Source organism: Saccopteryx bilineata, chromosome 12 (genome assembly GCF_036850765.1).
Source record: "Saccopteryx bilineata isolate mSacBil1 chromosome 12, mSacBil1_pri_phased_curated, whole genome shotgun sequence".
Classification (NCBI taxonomy): Eukaryota; Metazoa; Chordata; class Mammalia; order Chiroptera; family Emballonuridae; genus Saccopteryx; species Saccopteryx bilineata.
In genome coordinates, this window is record NC_089501.1 from 33,786,028 (window position 1) to 33,807,252 (window position 21,225).

At 41.4% G+C, this 21,225-nt stretch overlaps 1 protein-coding gene across 3 annotated transcripts in view; it reads left to right on the forward strand.

Annotated features, from left to right (window-relative positions):
- ARFGEF3 (ARFGEF family member 3) overlaps nt 1-21,225 on the forward strand; it is a 157,867-nt gene that overhangs the window by 53,372 nt on the left and 83,270 nt on the right. Inside the window, exons 5-7 of one of the 3 annotated variants that reach the window (XM_066248587.1) lie at nt 12,573-12,641; nt 15,811-15,942; nt 19,035-19,157. In XM_066248587.1, the coding sequence (XP_066104684.1) occupies nt 12,573-12,641; nt 15,811-15,942; nt 19,035-19,157 (324 nt within the window). The remainder of the gene's footprint in view (nt 1-12,572; nt 12,642-15,810; nt 15,943-19,034; nt 19,158-21,225) is intronic. The other 2 variants (XM_066248588.1, XM_066248589.1) reach the window with 2 other exon arrangements.

Sequence of the window (21,225 nt, forward strand, 5' to 3'; positions counted from 1 at the left end):
ACAGTCTCGGAACTGTTCTACGTGGTTTTACTATCCAACACGAGGGGAGAGAGGAGGCAACTTGATTTATTAAAATGGCCATGAAATCCAAATAAAAATTTTATAGCTTGAGCAAATAAAATGTCACAATTGTAGAGAATCAGAAAGTAGGTTCCTCTGAAGATAGATTACCTTTGAATGAATTAGCAAACAGCAGGGAGACACTTAATAGGTTAAATCCCTGTCTGCTTTGGTAATATTTTCCCGTGGTGTGTGCCATTTCCGTGAATGCCATGCAGGCTTAATAGATGTCAGGTACATAACTAATGACAACTCTGACGAGGGCAATTGGGACTCCCCCCTTCTTTCTGATGGATAACCTTTAGTGAGGTTATTAACTGATATAGCTGCTGAGTCTTCAAAGACTACAGGGAATTACGGCTGGCCTTCTGCCTCTGTAAGTGTGTCAGAGATGAGAGCATCTATGTGCAAAGAGCAGGCTAGCTTTGTAGATAAGGCAGGATGTGAAACTAGATACAGAAAGGTATTTGATGAATGTTCTGTTATCAGACGTCTTATTTTATGTGCATCTTTGGGTAATAGAAATGAATATTGGTAGAGGGCTTTACAGTTTTCAAAGGAGAAATGACAGGAGCCAATTATTTAACATTTATTATGCATCAGACACTCTGGTAAGTACTTGACATTCAAGTCAGATCACACACCTACTTAAATGGTGGGGCCAGTATTTGAACTATAATTCAACCAAATCTGTACTGTTAAACAGTGGATTACATTGCCTTCTTAGTCTATCCTAAAAGACATTTCAGAGATGATTAAACAGAAAAGTGAAGTCACAGGCCAACAAGGGGCAAAGCTTGAAGTGGCTTGAAGTCCTATGTGTTTTCTGTTCTTTCCCCTGACATTGTCTTTCTGTACTAGTTCAATTAGCTAGATTCAAATATGGAGAAAGAATCAGTCATTTTACCACCAAATTAGCTAATGGCTCTGGGATGGGTGGTTGGGTAAGTGTGTGGTAAAAGAACGAGACAGGGAGTAAAGGAAAGAAAGTGTTATTTACTATTGAGATATTTTTATATTTTACAACAACAACAAACCAAATGTCTACAGAAAATACAAAGGTGAATGACTCAAAAGAAAAATAGCTCACTATCTGTAGAACTGTAGACCTAAACTTCAGGGTGTTCATTTAGAACTCTGGTCTTACGACGGGGAGGAGCAAGTGCTTTTAACCCTTTGAGTAGTACGAATGTTCATGTATGTCCTCACTCAAAGGGTTAACAAAAAACTCATTACCCAAAGGGTTAACTTATGTACCAGGATTGCAGTTTGTGCATTGGTCTATAAGAAACAGGCCAAATGGCAGGAACATTTCTAAATCCTTTCTCAATACGATTTTAATAGCAGAGTTTCATATTTTGGCCATTTATTCAAATGTTTCTTAACTCTGGGCATTTGGTCTTCTAGAGCACCTTATGGGAAGAATGATCATTAGTGAAGTTTGAAGGTAAAATGGCTAAATTGCCTTGCCTTCTCATAACAAGGAGAAATCTCTTCTTAGTCTAAAGCTTCTGAAACATGTTAAAGATTTGCAGCACTTCTAATATTAAGGAAAAAATCCAGTGTTTGATAAAATTTTTTCCTTTCAAAAGTATAATTATTGGAGGTTGATCTGTTATGATTACAAACATATTGCTGTAGTTAATTCAGAAAAATGTCTAGAATATGTGATTCTGCTAAGAAAATGGTTCTCAAACAGTCTTCTCTCTTCCTGCTGCAAAGAATGATAATTTTTTTCTACTTTGTATACACATTGATTAAATTCTTACTGTTTTTCTTTCAAGCTTTACACACCCTTGGTGTGACTGCATTAGACAGATAATAAAAATTATGAAAAAGTGAGAGGAAAGCATTGAAAACTTAGAAATGTGCTTTTCCTTTAAATACAATAGTTTATGTATTGCTTTTTGAGATGAAGATACTTTCATATTATCTATTAATTTTATTTTATTTTATTTTTATTTATTTATTTTTTTTTTCATTTTTCTGAAGCTGGAAACAGGGAGAGACAGTCAGACAGACTCCCGCATGCGCCCGACCAGGATCCACCCGGCACGCCCACCAGGGGCGACGCTCTGCCCACCAGGGGGCGATGCTCTGCCCATCCTGGGCGTCGCCATGTTGCGACCAGAGCCACTCTAGCGCCTGGGGCAGAGGCCACAGAGCCATCCCCAGCGCCCGGGCCATCTTTGCTCCAATGGAGCCTTGGCTGCGGGAGGGGAAGAGAGAGACAGAGAGGAAGGCGCGGCGGAGGGGTGGAGAAGCAAATGGGCGCTTCTCCTATGTGCCCTGGCCGGGAATCGAACCCGGGTCCTCCGTACGCTAGGCCGACACTCTACCGCTGAGCCAACCGGCCAGGGCCTATTAATTTTATTTTTATGCACCACAATATCCAAGTGCCATACCATTTGAATACACTTGAGAACAACTCTGCTAAGTGTTTTAAAACTTTTTCCTGTGGTTTTTGTTAAGCAAGTGCAGATGCAGAAGCCTTCAATATTTGCAGTGAATGTTTTAGAGTTCCTAGTAGAGTGGGGAGAGCCTCTAATTCTTTCAATCCTTTATTCTACAAATGGCTATTGCTTCCTGTATGCCAGGCACTGTGCTAGGCACAGAAGATCCCGTGGTAACCAAAATGAAACTAAAAGCAAACAAAAACAGAAGCTTTGTCTGAACTTCAGGAATGGAGAAAGAATTCAATGGGATACATAAATACACATAAACTGTGATAAATACAGTGAAATGAGACTCATGGCTATAGACAAAAGTGAAGTGGTTACCAGGGGGAAAGGATTATGGGGGAGGGGGGAAGGGGAGTAAAGAGGGACAAATATACAGTGATAGGAAATGATATGACTTTGGGTGATGAGCGCATAACACAATCAACAGTTCAAATGCTATAGAGATGTTCAGCTGAAACCTGTGTACTCCTATTGATCAATGCCACCCCATTAAATTTAATTTTCTAAGTAAAAATTTTTTTAAAAGTTTTGACAGTCCTCTTCATTTAGTTATCTTCCATTCTCTCTCTAACTCACTTATAATCGAGTTCCACCCCTATTATGCCACCAAAATTACTCTTACTAATCACTCTTACTAATATCACCAACGGATGAACCCAATGAAAAAAATGTTTATAACTTATGTGTATCTTTAATTCTAGTTCATTAATTTTACCTCTGAAAAATAGCAAATAATAAAATTATATGATTATTTAAAAATTTAAAATAACAAAAATGTAGAGCACTAGGAAGACAGGCAAGGATAGGGTTGGAGAAAGGGAAGAAACGATTACAGTACTAGGTAGGGTTCATTCTCACTGAAATAAGGCAGAAGTTTATTTTTCTTTTGTGTACTCTTAGGTTAGTATTGGCTGAACCACATTATCAGAGATGCTTGTTTCTCGGATTTGTTTCCCTAGCTTGTTGTCCATGATGGCACCCCCTCCTTAGTCAATACGTCCACATTCCAGCCAACTGGAAGAAGGAAGAGGGAGATGGACACTTCTGCTTACATCCCATTGGACAGAACTTGGCCATGTGGCAACATTCAGTTGTTAGGAAGGCTGGAAAGTATAGTCTTTATTTTGGGCAGCCATGTGCCCCAAGTTCTATTCTTAAGAAAGAAGGGGACAGTGTTGAGAGATAAGTGGCAGTCTGCCACAATAACTTATAACATGAGAATCATAGTCTGATATATTTTCCCGCAGCGAGAGGCAGCTGGCACATCATCCCTTCTGCTACCTCCTGTTCCTTCTTTCTCCCGTCCTTCCTTCCCTCTTTCTTTCCTTCCCTCTTTTCTTCCTTCCTTCCTTCCTTCCTTCCTTCCTTCCTTCCTTCCTTCCTTCCTTCCTTCCTTCCTTCCTTCCTTCCGTCCTCTCTTGCTCTTTCTCTCTTTCTTTCTTTCCTTCCTTCCCTCTTTTCTTCCTTCCTTCCTTCCGTCCTCTCTCGCTCTTTCTTTCTCTTTCTTTCTTTCTTTCTTTCTTTCTTTCTTTCTTTCTTTCTTTCTTTTGTCTTTTTCTTTAACTTTTCTCAGAGGGAAGGAATTACAATGCACTCAGAGAGGTGTGAGCTTAGCTGAGATCTACTAGTGGATACCTGCGATGACCTATTTGGGTGAACCACATTATAATCTCTCCAGTCAGTTAGTTCCAAACTCTTGATTCAGGCATGATTACAAAATTTCACTAGGCAGTAAGTGAAAACTAATTACATACTGTTAAGTATTGTTTTTTATCCCTTTGGTGCCTGTCAGAGCATCTGGCATATGGCTTAATAATTGTTTGATTCACTTATTGACTAAATGGAGGAGAAGGAAACACGTGGTAGTTTTCAGTGGTCCATCAGGATAAACAGCAAACAAAAGAAACTCAAGTTGTAATTATAGGTAAAAATCTGTGGAAGTTCAAAATTGAGAAAGAACAACATGGACTTGGACTTTACAACTGAAGTCACCTCATCAGATTTTTCTTTTTATAGGAAAATTGAAGTTGGAATGGTTCAGTTACTTGGCAGGACTTACACAGTTGTTGGTAGCAGAATTGCTTTTTCTTTTTTTTAATTTTTTTTTCATTTTTCCGAAGCTGGAAACGTGGAGGCAGTAGACAGACTCCCGCATGCGCCGACCGGGATCCACCCGGCATGCCCACCAGGGGGCAATGCTCTGCCCCTCTGGGGTGTTGCTCTGTTGCATCCAGAGCCATTCTAGTGCCTGGGGCAGAGGCCAAGGAGCCATCCCCAGCGCCCAGGCCATCTTTGCTCCAACGGAGTCTCGGCTGTGGGAGGGGAAGGGAGAGACAGAGAGGAAGGAGAGGTGGAGGGGTGGAGAAGCAGATGGGTGCTTCTACTGTGTGCCCTGGCCGGAATTCGAACCCAGGACTCCTGCATGCCAGGCCGATGCTCTACCGCTGAGCCAACCGGCCAGGGTGTAGAATTGCTTTTTCAATCATTTAAATATTCCTGGAAAGTCTTTGTGGCAAAACTAGAGGTTGACCTGGTCTTTGGAAGTGTGGTATTGGAAAGGTGGAAAAGAAAACTTTCTAGACTTGTGTGTGATTTTAACTGCAAGATCAATGTGAGTAATATGGCTTCTGAAAAATAATGAAACACAATGAGAGAGGAGAAATGTCTTACAAGTATGTAGAAATTCATTGAGGAACCTTTAAGTGGCCAGGTGTGTCTGTGAGAGTGTAGAATGACATGGTGAAACTGTCCTAAGAAACAATCCTTACAGTCTACCACTTTTAAATTTCTTGTTGCTTTTTCTTCTTTTCAAAGTATACTGTAGCAGAGTGGTAAAAGTGCAGCTTCTGGAGTTAGAATGCTTGGTGACCATAGGAAAGGTGCTTAATTTATTTGTGCCTCAATTTTCTGATCTGTAAAATATAAATAATAATGATGTATGCCTCCTAGAGTTGTAGGGATTTGAAAATGAGTTAACATAGAAGTGCTTACAGCAAGGCATGGCACAGAGTTGGTGTGAGCTCTCATTTTTCATTGCAGTTATTAGGAAAGAATATATGTAGCCTAATAATAAAATGACTATCTGTGAACTCACTCAAAATATGAACCAGAACATTAGAAATACCATTGCTTTCTAAGTTTCTTTATCTTGTCTTTTTTCTTCCTCTGTTGCCTCCCTCAATAAGAAGCCCATAACAGGGTAATTTTCTTCTATAGTAATGAAAGAGTATATATTTCATCATATATATTTCTGATTCCTAAAAAAGAACCTCATCATATTTACTACTGTTGAATTGTAGCTTAAAAGAATTCTGTAAATTAATACATATCAGTTATCCACTCAGATATACTTTGATTTCTAACCATTAGCCAAGAATCCACAGTCTACAGAAAATACCCCTACTGTTTATCTAGAACAGTGGTTCTCAAATGGGGACCATTTTGTCCCCCCAAGTACATTTGGCAAACTTTGGAGACATTTTTGGTTGTCACATCTGGAGGAGGGAGTGCACGGCCATGTAGAGGGTAGAAGCCAGAGATGCTGCTAAACACCCTGCAGTACATGGGACAGTCCCCCACAAAAAAATTATTTGACCCAAAATGTCTGTAGTGTTGAGGCTGAGGAACTTTTTGATGGAAACAGTGCTTAGCTTGGGCATCCACATTTTAAAAATAAATGGCCTGACCAGGCGGTGGCGCAGTGGATAGAGCTTCAGACTGAGATGCGGAGGACCCAGGTTCAAGACCCCGAGGTCGCCAGCTTGAGCATGGGCTCATCTGGCTTGAGCAAAAAGCTCACCAGCTTGGACCCAAGGTCGCTGGCTTGAGCAAGGGGTTACTTGGTCTGCTGAAGGCGCACAGTCAAGGCACATATGAGAAAACAATCAATGAACAACTAAGGTGTCGCAACGGAAAACTGATGATTGATGCTTCTCTTCTCTCTCCATTCCTGTCTGTCTGCCCCTGTCTATCCCTCTCTCTGACTCTCCCTCTGTCTTTGTAAAAAATAATAAGAAATAAATAATAAGAAAATGTCCTCTGAAATTCTAGATGTGTGCTTTGGAACAGCTCCCCGCCTCCACTCTAAAAATACACACCTGCCATTCCGCAGGAGACTCAGCCCGCTTTGTTGTGTGTCCATGGCCATGAGGGAAGGAATCTGTGACATTAAAAAAAAATGGAATGTTTCTAAAGATAAGAAATTATACAGTTACTTTTCATTTTATGAAGTTCCCAGCTAATACTGTATATACGAGAGACCAGAAGGACATATGCATTAAGTAACAAAGCTAAGTTTCCAGCCAGAACTGAAGCTGGGGCTAGAAATGCATCGGCACGAAGGACTCGGGCAGTCTGCCTCTCCACGCACCGACGGACAGGGCCTTCCAATGTTTGGGTCCTTTTTTGAGCTCTAGTAGATTATTTTATTTGGTTTCACTTATAAATAATATCTGGTATTTGGGAAAATGAAACTACAGTCACCTCAAGAAGCACTTATATATAAAGTAAGATAACTTTTAACAGTTTAAGGAAAAGGAAAAGGAGAATTCTTAGTTTTTTCCATGTGCCCCCATGTCCTCCATGTGCTTTTGGGTAAGTTGACTCCCCCAAATCAACTTGCTTCTTAATGGAACCTTTGTCTTCTTCCCTGAGTTCAATTTATTAATTGTATGTGTTATAGCATATTAAACTTAGACTTCCATGAAAAGATAGAAACAGCGTTACAACTAGTGTGCTATGTGTTGGGCCCTGATAAGCTTTCCCAGAGTGCAGTGTATCTTTCCGAGCCTAGTGCTCGTTATGACTTATTATAATTCCTTATTTTATGACTGTCTTCAAAACCAGATGTTATATTCAAACAGACAAGTAAGTAGGGAGGTAGGGAGGTAGGGAGGTAGATAGATAGATAGATAGATAGATAAATGGATAAGATATAGACATGAATATAGATATAGATATAGATTATAGATATAATTGATTCTAAAGGAACTCTGAATTTTGATTTATACAGCCTTGATTAACAGTAATCAAATTGGTCTTTTACTTCATTGTCAGTTTTAGAACCCAGCATTTCCACGGTTGTGGTATTTCTAAAAAATTATAAGCCTTATTTTTTCAGTAAAATAAAATTTTAATAGACTACAAAAAAAAACCCCCAACAAAACCAGGTAGGTGTTAGCCCTGCAAGATCGGAGATCAGGGGTCCATTTTGTTCACTGTATGCCCAACACCTGTGCTAGATCTGACCCCTGGTAACACCTCAGTACATATTTGTTGTTAAGTTGATGGGAGCCTGAGTAATGCAGCACACAGGGGGAATACAAGGTGGACATGCAGTTGCTGTCCACTAAGTTCCAGAATCACTTCTTTATACCCTGCAAATGGTCCTGCTGGAGACGCATTGGGAACTTTAGCAGAAATGAGATCTTTGAAACGTAAATCTTGGGCAAGTTAGCATTTATTGTGTTACGTGCCAGAGTGCTCACGAGAACATAGCAGAAGATGTCAGGCGGGGAGACTGTTCCGTAAGTCTCATGGGAGACGCCCTCTGGATAGTAGAGCTGGTTTTCTTGCTCTCCAGAGTGAGGTCCTGCCAGATGGCTGGACACCCTGAAAAGAGGCTTACTAAATTTGATTGACCTAACCAGACGTCTGAAACTTCAGGATGTGGTTGCAAAAACTGTAGCCAATCATTCCACCTAGATCTGCCATTCAGATTCCCAGGGCAATTTTCTTCTATAGAACTGGGCTGTCTTATCACGTTGTCTACACATTTTACGATAATGACTAGACACATACATACCCAGTCCCACTGACCACTGACACTCTCTCAGGTTGGCTACTCATTTGGACAGTGCCTAGGAGGGACTGAACCTGGGCCAGGCCCCACCATGCCTCCCAGGGCCCAGCAAGGATCTGTAAACATAGCGGGCATCAAAAAAGTCAAAACTTATTACTAAGAAGCTTATGAATCTAAGGGAGGGTGGAGAAGGCACACAAATTTAAGTATTATATCTAAACTGTTCCAAATAAATGCTGCAGAAATGCCTTTTACATTTTCTGCTTGTTCTGTGGTTGTCACCTCTGTAGCAGTAGTGTCTGTATTATGCACTTTGAACAAGGGATATCATTGTTCTTCAAAATGTTACTTTACTAATCTCTCATATAAACTATGTTATTTCGTGAAGCCCATGGGAATGGAGGAGACAGGAGAGATTTTAGGCAGACGGACTAGGATGTTGGGGAGGAGGTGGGGAGAACAGGGCCAGGATGGAGCCAGTTTCAAATACGGTGACCACTGCCATCTACTTTGGCAATTCCCTGCATCCCTTTGCCAGTGCACCCCGTCGGTCCATTTCCACTGGAGTGACTGGACTCTGTCTTTAACCTCATGGACATCTGAGTAAGTGTCTGCGTTATCACTTTGATGTCCAATTTGCCTTAGTACGATTAGTTTTAGTTGTGGTTTGTTGGCCCTAAAATAATCCATGCAAAACACTTAACACGGGGCATTTGAATTGAGGTGCAATAAGGTTCCGACCTACTTTCTAGCATCATCTCTGGCCTCTGCCTTCTCACTTCCACGCCTTTACTCTGCTTGGTGCATCTCTCTCTCCCTTGTCTCTCTCTTCCCATGCTTTGTCATGTCATCTCCTCTGCAAAGTCTCTCTCCTCCAGTTATGATGTCTTCTAACCTTTAAAGTGATTATATACAGTAGCCCCTACCACCGCTGATATATGATACATCCATTCCAAGAGCCCTAGAGGGAGTCTGGAAGCTTGGATAGTAACGAACCCTATATATACTATGCTGTGGGTTTTGTGTGTGCATAAAATACCTTTTCACTTCAATGAAGCGCTTTACGGCTCCTCTTGGCATATCTGAATTGCCAGACCCTTTTCGCTTGTGCCAGTTCTTAAACTAAATCAGCTTCACTGTCTCCTTTCCAGTCTAGTTTTTTTTTAAAAAATCCAGTGTTTCTATACACATTTTAAATGGAGCTGAGGGCAAGGTTTGCTTCTTACACATAGTTGCTCTTCAATTATTGTTTTTAATGGTTGGGAACTTTGTAGTCTTTGTAATGATTTTTCCCTTTTCGTGGAAGACTTTGAGCCTTTTCCCCCTAATTTCTTAGCTCACTTATAGAGCCAGTCAGTGCCAGCAAGCTAGATTGCAAGAGGCTGCCTGTCACTCCGACTCCTGCTGCTCAGGGATAATGTTGTCAGTATGCTTTCATGACCCCATGAGGAGTGTGTTTTTAATGGAATTGCCCTCGATACTGAGGTGCTCCTGTTTTCCTTGAGGCCAGCGTGCTCAGAATATTAACTTAACATTTTTGCCCTCTCATTATGCAGTGGAAGGCAGACACTTTAAATTAATTTGCTGTCGCTCTAAGTTTCCTCCCACCCGGTCTGTGTTTTAATCCGGTGAATTAATGCTTGCTAGGCATTGGGCCCACCAGCGGCTTCTCCACTGAGCACCGCTGGTAAGTCAGTTCCGTCTGCTGCATCATCCTTGCTAGAGGCTGATGCCCTTTATATGTATCTCCTGTGAGTCATGGGGGACCTGGGCACTGTCAGCCCTGATTAAAACCCGCTGTGCTTCCAACACAGCAAGCCGTTGGTGAGTTTAAGGAGCTAGCTGCATCACTGCGCCTCACTTTCCTTTCCTTGCTATTTGTTGCGCTTAGTTTTTGCACAGAGCTCAGTGAGTCTTTAGGTATCGGTGGCCAGGCGTCAGGTGTGGAAGAGCCTTTCTTCGAAGATCTTTTGAACAAAATCAGCACTGGGCGGGTGCAGGGAGCCTGTCTGCTGCACAGCCCCCCTAGGCATTTCCTGGCTTCCTGGGGGCCGGGGGAGGGAGCCTCCCCTGTTCTCCTGAGAATCCTGATTACCAAGTACCACCAGCTCAGCATCCTTCACGATGGTGCCACCACAGCCACTGCCGCCAGAAAGCAGCTCTTGCTCCCAGAAAGCTGGGTTGGGTTTCTGATCCTTTCTTTTGAAACTTACTTTTGTGCACCTTGTGCAAATGTACACAGAATGGAAGGCAGAAAGTCGATCATTAGTCCTCTAAGAAACATTATTAACCATTGTTATTTTTACATTGCAAAGAACTGCCAATGTCAGTCTTTATTGTGACTACCTAAAAAACCAAGAACCCAAATGGACCAACTCACCCCCCACCTCCGCAGACCACCACCTCTACCAGCCATCTCTCCTGCCCTACCACCTGCCGGCCATAAACTTGCTGGAGGGAAAAAGACACTCAAGGAAAGGAAATTGTGTGAAGTAGCAAAAAAACTACAGTAAGAAAGCTTCATAGGGGAAACCTGAGTGCCTTTCAGATGCTCAGTGTAAATAAGTAAATCACTAGTTTATGAGACTGGCACCCACTCTGAAGTAGACGAAACAGGGATGTGAGAGGGGCCGTGACAGAGAGGGTGTTCAGGGAAGGAGGCACACCTCTGAGGGAGTGACATTTGAGTGGAGACCCAAAAGAAGCCAACTAAATGAGTGACATAAGGAACAAGCATGAGAGGAGTCGAGGACAGGAGAAGATGTGACCTCTCCCCAGGCCAGATGGGTCCTGGGCACTCTATGGTCCACAGCTTCCTTTCACACTGAACCCCAACCCCACAAAGATAGTCATTAAACAGAAGAAAGCCTTTTTCCCATGAAGCTGTAGAGCAGTTGCTCCCATAATCCCTCTCTTCCAGCCAGCATGGCATTGAGATGTTGTTTTTAATCAGGAGTCTGTCTGCTCTTGGATATCGGGCACCTTTAAGGATCAAAAGATTGTGGAGCAAACTCACAATTAACTTTTCTAAGCTTGTGACTAAAACAGGCAAAAATCCCCTTTTCCTTTTTAAATTCCCACATTTATTTATTTTCTTCAAAGGAGCGACTATTCCTAGGACTGGCCTGGCTGGTGTCTCAGGAGGGGAGATGAGGAGGGATTCCTTGTCCCTTCTGACAGGTGCCCTCTGGTGTGCTGATGAGGTGTGTGCCCTGTATTAGGTAGAGTTGCTAGGCTTCCGTGCTCTCTCGGGAATTAGGCAGAACTGAGAGAGAAACATCCCCAGGAGGCTGCCACTGACAGGCCAAGGTGCAGGCTGGCCGCAGCTCTTGGGTTTGGGATCGAGGGGCAGACACCGGCACCTCTATATCTCAGGCTACCGGCGAGCAAAGTCGCAAACGTCAGAAGCCAAGCCGACAGGGGAGAGAGTCTGGCGTCTTATCTCCAAAATTAGAAGCAATTCTTAAAATGCCACAGGCTTTTATTGATCTGTTCTCTTAAGAGCTCTACAAGTAGAAAGTGAGATTTTTTTAATGGTCATTAAAATTCTTGCAAATGTCATCGACTCGCTGTCTGTCTATCTCAGACAGTAAGGAGAACGTGGGACTAATCAGTAAATCCCAGGCAGCGTTCTGAGGAGGAAAGAGGAAAGTGCCCATTAAAGGGTGTCTAATCCCCTGTGGATCTGGGAAGGGGACAGAAGCAGAGAAGTACCGTGATGGTCTAGGAAGAAGTAGAGACTGAACCACAAAGTGGTTCAGGGCATGGAGTCAAACGACTTGGGTTCAAATCTCAGCTCCACAATGTGTTACCCAGGTGATCTTGGGCAGCTTATTGAATTGCTCTGAGTATCAGCTTCCTTGTCAGTAAAATAATAATAACACTACAAAAGCAATCTGGATCCTTCATGCACGGTGCCCAGCACTGAGCCGGGCCATCTGGCTTTCGTTATTATTGGGTAGACCTGGAGGTGTTGCGAAATGCCGCTTCCGGCCTGTCTTGCAGCGGTCCTTCGCTGGGAGGGAGGGTAGCGGCCTTGACTTTTGTAAAGTATCCATCTTTATTTTATTGGACAGTGTGTGGCTCCTAATTAGAGAGCAGTTGGTGGAACAGCAACATATTCGATAAAACAAAGGACAAAGGAGTCAGGAACAGACCCGTCCCAAGGCCGTGTGGAATGAAAATGACTTTCTACATTTTTAACCCCTTCTCTCTTCCTTCCTCTCTCCCTCACCTCCTGGCTGGTACAGGTTTTACTCTGCATAACCTACACCCCGACGTTTGACCTGAATGGGAGCGCAGTGCTGAAGATCGCGGAGGTGAGTGCCCGCTGCTCCCAACCCCCAAGTGCTGCTTGTTAGCGCTGCCGCTCACTGCTGCTCTGCCCCGCTGGCTGGCGGAAAGCTTGGGTGGAGTGGAACAAACCCTTCTCTGATCATGACTGTGGGGAGTTTCCCCTAATGACTGGATCTGTGGAAACTAGCCTGTGTGGTCCATCGTCCTAAGTCGTGATGCTCTGCATGCTTGGGTCTGCTGAACTTCAGGTTTTAACCGTGGAAATAACAGTACTGGTTCTCCCGACCTTGCCACACTTCAGAGATTACACTGCAGATTGTATTCTTAGTCTGTCTTTCCGAAACTTAATTGAAAAGCACTTAATTTTTTTTTAAATGGGTTTTAAGAAACCAAGTATGTGATTTAGAGAGATGTTTATTGATGAAATCCCATTCCTGTCTCCGAACCCCTGAGGAGTGCGTTTTGGAGCCATCATCGGCAAGCCTTCTCTTTTCCATCTGTACTGCAGGCTAGAGTAACAAGTACCTCCCAGCACGCCCGAGGGCATGGCCAGCAGAACACTCGGCTTCTTGTCTGTCTGGCATAAGCCTTTGGTTTTTGGAAACCTCATCATTCTGAAGCTGTACTTTAATTTGCTTAGAATAATTTTCTTTCTGTTTCTTGAAAAGAATATCTTTAGGATTTGTATGTTTTGATAAGAGTACACATTCAGACCTCAACAAGGCAATGACATTCTGAATTCTGAAATTATGGGGATAAAGCCAATTATTAGTGCTTCTGAGTATTGTGTTTTTACCAATAATACACAGGGTCAGCCTTTAAGAAAGAGGATAGATACCCCCCCCCCACTCGATCCCTATTTTTGTAATCTGGCATAAGAAGAGCATGGAGCAGATCTCTTTATGTGACAAGCATGGCAACAATTTATATTATAAACATAAGTATATAGCTATAAATATTAGATTATTAAATGAATGATGTATAGGTAATTCAAGAAAGGATAATAGAATTATCTGAAATCATTATTACTTCAGATACATGAGACAGGAATAAATATCTTTCTTATAGGTGTTCATTTTGTACTTTATCTTTTTTTTTCATTTGCAAAATAGCTTAGTCTTTGGTTTTTCACCATAGAAATTGCTTGAGAAATGCTTTTTCATCACCGCGAAGTGTGAATGACAAAAGAGAGTTATATATAGTTATAAAACCACAAAAAAATAATAGTATTCTGCAGACTAACTGAAACCCAGTGATTTTTGCAGGCTCTCAAGTGCTTTTCACTTGTTAACTTAGCCTTTGAAAAATCTGCATCTCTCTTTTTAAAGCGGGACATTTCAGCCCTAGAGCTATCACTTAGCTCCGGGAAGTTTTCCTGGTTGTATCAGTTGTATCCGAAGTTTTCATAAAGATAAGTCTTTAACTTGGGGAAAAAAAATAGCCTTTTCTCCTCTTGTCACTTTTGATATAGCTAGGGAAATGAATTATAAAAATAAAAATAAAAAACACACACAAAAAAAACACACACACCTTAAAATAAACCATTTAAAACTGTTGTAGACATGTTGGGAAAGAATCCAGACGTTCTTTTCTCTCATACTCCGGTCTACATTGACCTTTACCCAAGATGAGCGCTTAGCCTGAAAACTGTTGATCGAGAACCGGGTGTGTACTGAAGTATGACAAATGAGGCTATTTCCCCAAGGTACTGCAGAAACTGCGAAGGGATCATTAAGTATTTACAATGTAAATAAGAGGGCAGCAGCCTTCATTTGTGTGTCTAACAGAACTTGCTTAATTAAATTGCAATAATGCAAGTGTTTTCAGTGCAGGGTCTTCCACGATCCAGGAAGAATTAGAAATGTCACCAAAGTTAGAAATGCATAATTATGAAATGTCCAACATGTGTTCCCATTCAGCTATTTGAATTATCATTTCTAAAACTCCATATGGATACATAATTCTTCTCATTATTGATTGAAAGCTGGGCCCAAGGTTTCTCTTCCCTATCATGCCCAAATGAGCAGATATGTTGAGTTTTCTTTGGCTCCTGACTGCCAGATGGGCTTTGAGCCAACTAGTTTTTTCCAAGGAATTTTCACACTTCCCTTTAATCTCTGACTTGCATGGCTCTTGAATAACTCATTTGGAGTTAGAAAACTCACAGAGCGATGCAGAGTTCCTCTCTCCTTCATTTCGGGCTGGTTTAGAGGGCAGAGGCTAGAGTCTGGCAAAGCCTGTGTAGCCCAAGCAGAAGGCTCTGCCTGAGAAGGTGCAGGGATTGATGGGTGGGGTGTCACAATCCGTTGTACTATGTCAGCTAAGCCAAGAAGAACATGGAAGAGGAAGAGGGAAGTGACAATCAGAGTTGTCCATACGTCTGGGCACTTTAAGAATTTCCTTTTACGTGAGATCCAAAAGGAAAACCAGCAAAATTTCCTATCCGAGTCCGGTAATCAGACTTTCAATTCACTGAGTGCGCGTGAGTGCGTGCGTGCGTGTGTGTGTGTGTGTGTGTGTGTGTGCTCCTGTGTGTTTGCGTCAGCAGGACCCATTTGATAAGGTGCCTTGTGTTTTTATCCCCACCTGTTATTGCTGTGCACCTGGAAACAGCCTGGTCACTGAGTTGTCACTGTGATTCAACATAAAGTTTAGACTTGTAGCGTTGATCGCAATTTTCTTTAGTTCTCATGTGATCAACAAGCATTTGTGGTTTTCCTCATATAACAGACAGGTCCGCTTTCTTGTAGCTTATTTTCTGACCCTTTTTATTTTCATCACCATGAATTATTTTTATTTCTAATTGGAGACCTGCTAGCTCTTCTCTTTATGGAACTTATTATTCAGTATCATGCACTGTTTTGACCAAGCTGTGCCACTAACCCCATTCAGATAGGAAAGAGAAGGTAAATGCATTTTTGCACAGTTAAGCAAATTTCTATTATGGAAGCTTTTTAAAATTACCACTTTGGCCAGTATTGAATATCTGTTACATCCCACTAGGCTGCTGCATATTTGATAATAGTGATTCCACCCTGGGTTTAACCTCGTACTGTTATTTATCAGTCTACTTACTCGATGACATAAAACTTTTATTGCTCTGTATGGCTTGCAGACTTGGGTGTTTTTGTTCTTTTTCCTTCTGCTCTTGGGGTTTGTTTTGCCTCACTAACAATTTGTTTTTGCCCTCAGTTCTGTTTAGCATGCCGAAAAGCTGGATGTCCACAATTGCATGAAATGATCAAAATGTCCCTTACGAAACTCCTCACTGCCCTGTGTCTTCGTGTGCCCCCTGGTGATCAGGGGCCTATGGCTTTTCACAAGGTATTTGACTTGGTCCTTGGGGCCTCTGGCAGAGGTCCAGGACTGAGACTTCTTAAGTGTCAATTACACTACGAAAGCAAAGGGCATGGGACATAGACGTGACACTGGAGATAACAAAAAGAAGGATATGATGAGCCCTTTCCCAGAAACTCAGCCTGCATTTAAACTTGGTGATCTCTTAGCTTCTCTGATTCGCTGTGCTCGTTGTGGCATTGCCTCATAGTAGAAAAAGAAAAACATTCGCAAAGTGCAAAATCATTGGCCTTCTAATACCGCAGTCGGGTTTATTATGGAAACCCTTGTTCTGTGAGCCTTCCCATTTTACCAGTGTATTATTACTATAGCAAGTGTAAGAAACTTTTCTTTAAAAGATGCCAGGATAGCTGAAAGCAATTCCTTCTGGATGCTGAAGGATGTCTAAAAGGTAGAAAGATTATCACACACATGCTCATTTTTATATTTAAAAAGATACCCTTTGGTCACATGCAGTATTTATATTCCCAGCTTTGTCAGAGTGACTTTCTTAGATTAATTCTTTTTTGAAAAAAGCAGAGTAAACACGCTTGCCTTTTCCTTTAATAAAATGCCACCTGCAATAGGTCCTTTCCACTGTTATATCTCTAAACACCAAAAACAGTGGTGACGCCAAAAGCCGAAGAAATAGCTGCGGTATTTGGGAAGTTGTTGCCTGTATGCAGCACTGTTGTGTTACTGCAAATCCAGCTCCTCACGTGTGCTTTCTTTCGTGGGTCGAAAGTGACTACAGCTTTTTGAAGAAGGTTTTTGAGCAGGCATGGCTCTTAGTAGTCAGTAGCATTGTGTTTATATTAATAGAAAGTGTGTAGTTCAGCTCTCAAAACTCATTCATCTTTAATGCTTCTAGCTTACATTTCTTATGAAATTTAATCTCAGCAATCCAAAAGATCAACAGTTATAAAGATTCCTTGGGAAAATGTAAGATTTAAAGACAACTTGGCTTCTGAGGTATAAATAGCACCAGAGTGCCTAACTACGCTATAAAGAATTTGGTTTCATCAAAGTGAAACGGCGCCTTCATCTAGACGTATTTTCACGCTCTTAAACCATGGTATCACATGCAAAAGTAAAGGCCTTTCAGGATTAGAACATCTTTTTTCTAAGTGTGTATAAATAGTACCTTCAAGTACATCACAGTCCACGATCATTTGAGAAAGTGAATTTAAAGTTCACATGCCCTAAATGGTAGTTTGAAAAATAAGTATTTTGGAACTCCCTCTTAACTTTTTTCACTTAAAATGAATAAATCCAAACCAACTTTCAAATCCACCTTTGAGTTTTAAATGCTCATTGGGAATATTTAGCATTTAATAGGAGATCAATTAAGCTGTTAGAAAATATTTACTTTTACCTAATTTTACCAAAAAAACGTGATTACAGTGAGGCCTGGAGTGAAACTCTAGCTTAAGCATTAGCAGCAACAAAGGATAACATTTAGTCTCTCTCCCATCTCAGTTATGAGTAATCCAATTAAATTTGCATTTGGGTGACAACCCCATATTTTCAATGCAGATAACCTAGGAGTAAATTCCTAGAGAAGTAATTTGGGTATGCCACATCCCTTCTTTTTCTCTTTGTAGGTCGTTCAGACCGACACACGCTGGGCAGAATGGAAAGGGTAACACACCTCACAGTGGGGAAAGTGGGCCAGTTCCAAGAATGCATTTCTTGTACTGCCCATGCCTGTCTCTTTCAGAGAAATCAGAGGCAATAAAATCTGAAAAGTCATGACGCTGAGCATCATTGTCTTCAGATAGGGATTTAGTTCTTTTCAGATTGGGATTTCTCCACGCTGGGGCCATCAGGGAGCCTCGCGGGTTCCCCTGGGCGTTCCAACTCGCAGACCCCAGTAGGGAACAGCGGCCCTGTACTCTCTGAGCAGGGTAGAGGACAGGGAGCAGACACAGGTCAGGGGCAGGCATGCGGCACTGCCAGCAGTACCGAGGGTAGTTTCTGGTTCTCAGATACCAGCTTCGGAGCAAGAAGATGAGAACCACCTCGTGGGGGGCAGTCACCTTGGCCTAGGAGCCCCGTGTGTCGACTACAGTTGACCCTAGAACAATATGGGAGTCAGGGGTGCCACCCCCTCATGCAAAAGAAAATCCTTGTATAACTATCGACTCCCCAGAAACTTAGCTATTATTGACGGGAAGCCTTGCTGATGACAAAAGAGCCGATGAACACATTGTGTCTTTTATGTATCACACAGTGTATTCTATAGTAAAGTAAGCTAGAGAAAAGAAGGTATTATTAATAAAAACCATAAGGAAGAGAAAATACAATTACAGTACCATGCTGTACTTATCATACCGTAAGCTTAAAAACAGTTCGTGTGTGAAGTGAACTCAGGCAGTTCAAACCTGTGTTATTCAAGGGTCAACTATATTTGGCGACCAATGTCTCTGTATCTCCATGAACAGAACTCGCAGAGTTCCCTCAGAGGACATGATCAATGACAAGCGTCACTCAGGGAAGCCCACACCTGTGACTCCTTACCAGAGTTTTAATGGTCATTCACAGTTTTCCCAATTCAGATACAGTTTAGTAAACGGGACATTTTACCATAAGCCATGCTGCCTAGCAACGCAGCTGACGTCCACCTTTATCAAGTTTCCAAGAGGACACAGGGAGAGAGTTAATCCAAAGTCACACTTGTTTATAGAGCCGAGGAAAGGGTTTCACTAACTCTCTCCTCACACCTCGTAACTCAGGAGTTAACAAGTTCTGTTCCTGTGCTACCACAAAGGGAGCTTTTCCTGGTTAATCGCCGGGCACCTGAGTTCTAAAAATCACTGAGTCGCATTCTCCTCCGGTGCTCAGAAGAGTAAGCTTCTAAGAGGGATAATCTTGAGGGAAATATACTACTTTCCCTACACGCTTAAAACATAAATGCCCAGCGATTTTAAATATATGCAGGACTCATGGATAACTAGTTCTAATCGGGCTGACTTTCTGTTTAAGAGGGATGTCATATCCTCTCTGGTTAATTCCAAAGCACGTTGGTAATAAACTGATATGTATAGAGTGTGTATGTTGCTATCTTATTTCTTTACCAGGTGTGCATTGAGACATACACATGTAGCTGTCACCAGCGTAGTATAAACACTGCTGTGCGGGCAACTCTCAGTCAAATGCTGAGTGACTTGACTTTACAGTTGCGACAAAGGCAGGAGAATACGGTGAGCCTTGCGACACCCACACATTCCTCACAGCCTTGCCAATGTCTCTGTGTGTAACTGCATGTTGTGTGTCCCACATCCTACATGTCCCCCACCCCACGTGCCCCCAAGCCCCTGCCAGGGCTGCTCCCTACTGAAACAATAGGAAGGGTTGGCTCGGTTTGGAAGCACATTTATTTATATAAATTAAGCTCCTTAAATATGTATTTGCCTGTGTCACTCCAAAGCTTTGTGAGGGTATTTTTGGGGTTTTTTTACTTACAGTTTCTGTCATTTTTAAGTCATTATTTTAAAATTCACTTTTCTTTTTTAATCTTTTTATTTTTAAACTTCTCAGCTTAACAAACTATAAATGAGTATTGTGACATATTAACAAACACCAGAAGTAAAGTCAAACTTCATAGCAGTTCATTACATGTTTTGAGGTTTGGAATATGCGGGTTTATTTGTTAACTAAAAGATTATGGCTAAAGGTCCTTTTCACCTGCTGGTGCCATCAGGGTAAAGCTAGATTTGTCTTTGTTCTGTCCTCACAGCCCATGGGGGCTTTCTGTGCTCAACTTGACCAAGTTGTCTAATATGAGCGTTCCTGGGAAAAGGAAAAGTAATTGGCTTCTTGTATAAATTATCTTCTGGGAATGTGAATGAGATGATGCCTCTTCAAAATTGATATTTTTTTAAAAAAAAATCTGCCTCTGTAATAATTCAGATTAAAGTTCTTTTTAAAACATGCAAGAAGTATTCTGAAGTGAACACAATTTTTTTTTTAGAATAGAAAATCTCAGGGGCAGTCTGAAATATCTCAGAAATAAACTTCACAGAAATTAAGATTTCATGTGTAACTTCTAATTGTTTACCTTCAATTATTACATAATGCTTTAGAAAATCATGGAGTTGAGTGTAACTTCTGAGATGATCTAGTCACATTCTTTTAATCTTCATAAAAACAGATGAGGATGATGAAGCCCAGGAAGATGAACTGAAAACTAAAGTTAATAAGCTTATCAGTGAAAGGGCCCAGAGGAAACGCCTCGTCTCCTAGAGTCCAGCCTAGGATATTAATATGAGCTCTGACGGCCAATATTAATATGATCTCTGACGACCAATGTTGAAAAACACCACCACTAATCTGATAAAAACTAATACTAATTTTTTTCCTTTTGTTTGCTATATCCAAAGCCCAAGTTTCTATTTTAAAAGTAATTGTATTAATTTTAGTTACTCTGATTATATTAGATTACTCTTTTGTTAAAATTATTTCATTTTTGCTAGCATTTGCATATGGTGGCGTGGCAATATTAGTGAAGAGAAATTCAAATATATAAATAGACAACATATTAAGAGAAAAAAGTATTTGTAATGGAAATAAACCTAAGATGTTGAGAATCCTCATGTTAATATACAGTCATCCATCATCCTTGCTAAATGACAACATGATGAAATACTATAATGGTAATGGTATCTTAATGTTTTGAGATGAAATATTTAAATAAAACCTTGTAGTTTCGATTATATTAGTCATTTAATCTTCTTTTTAAATTTTTAAGGAGGAGAATATTAGGTTTCAAATGACAGTCTGTCAGCTTATGTTGCCTTTTGTAAGAGTGGCAACAAGTATAGTTGTAGAGGGCTGGATAAAACCCAAAGGTTCTGCCTCTGCCCCGTGTACTATGTGGCTAATTAGCCTTCTGGTCCTTCTTATCACTGACCATCCAGACTCAGCCCAACCGGAAGCAAGATCCTAAACTAGGTTGAAAATTAATGTTTCCTGTTATTTCCTTTCTATTACTCATGCAAGTCCCTGGAGAAGTTTCCATGTCCTAAAAAGACAGAGTTCTCAGTATGCTAATATTTGGTGCATTTGTGATGTCTACTGAAGAGGCTCAGTTTGCCATCTAAAAATGGTTACTTTTAAAAAGCTGTTAAAGGGGAATGGAGAGGTTCCCTCCAAGGAGGCTCTGCTTCTCCCATGGGACACCCAGCATTACCTGGGGAAGATGTATGGTGTGCAGCATGGCCCATCACTGGGAAGATATTGCAGGCCATCTCAGAATTAGGAACACTTAAA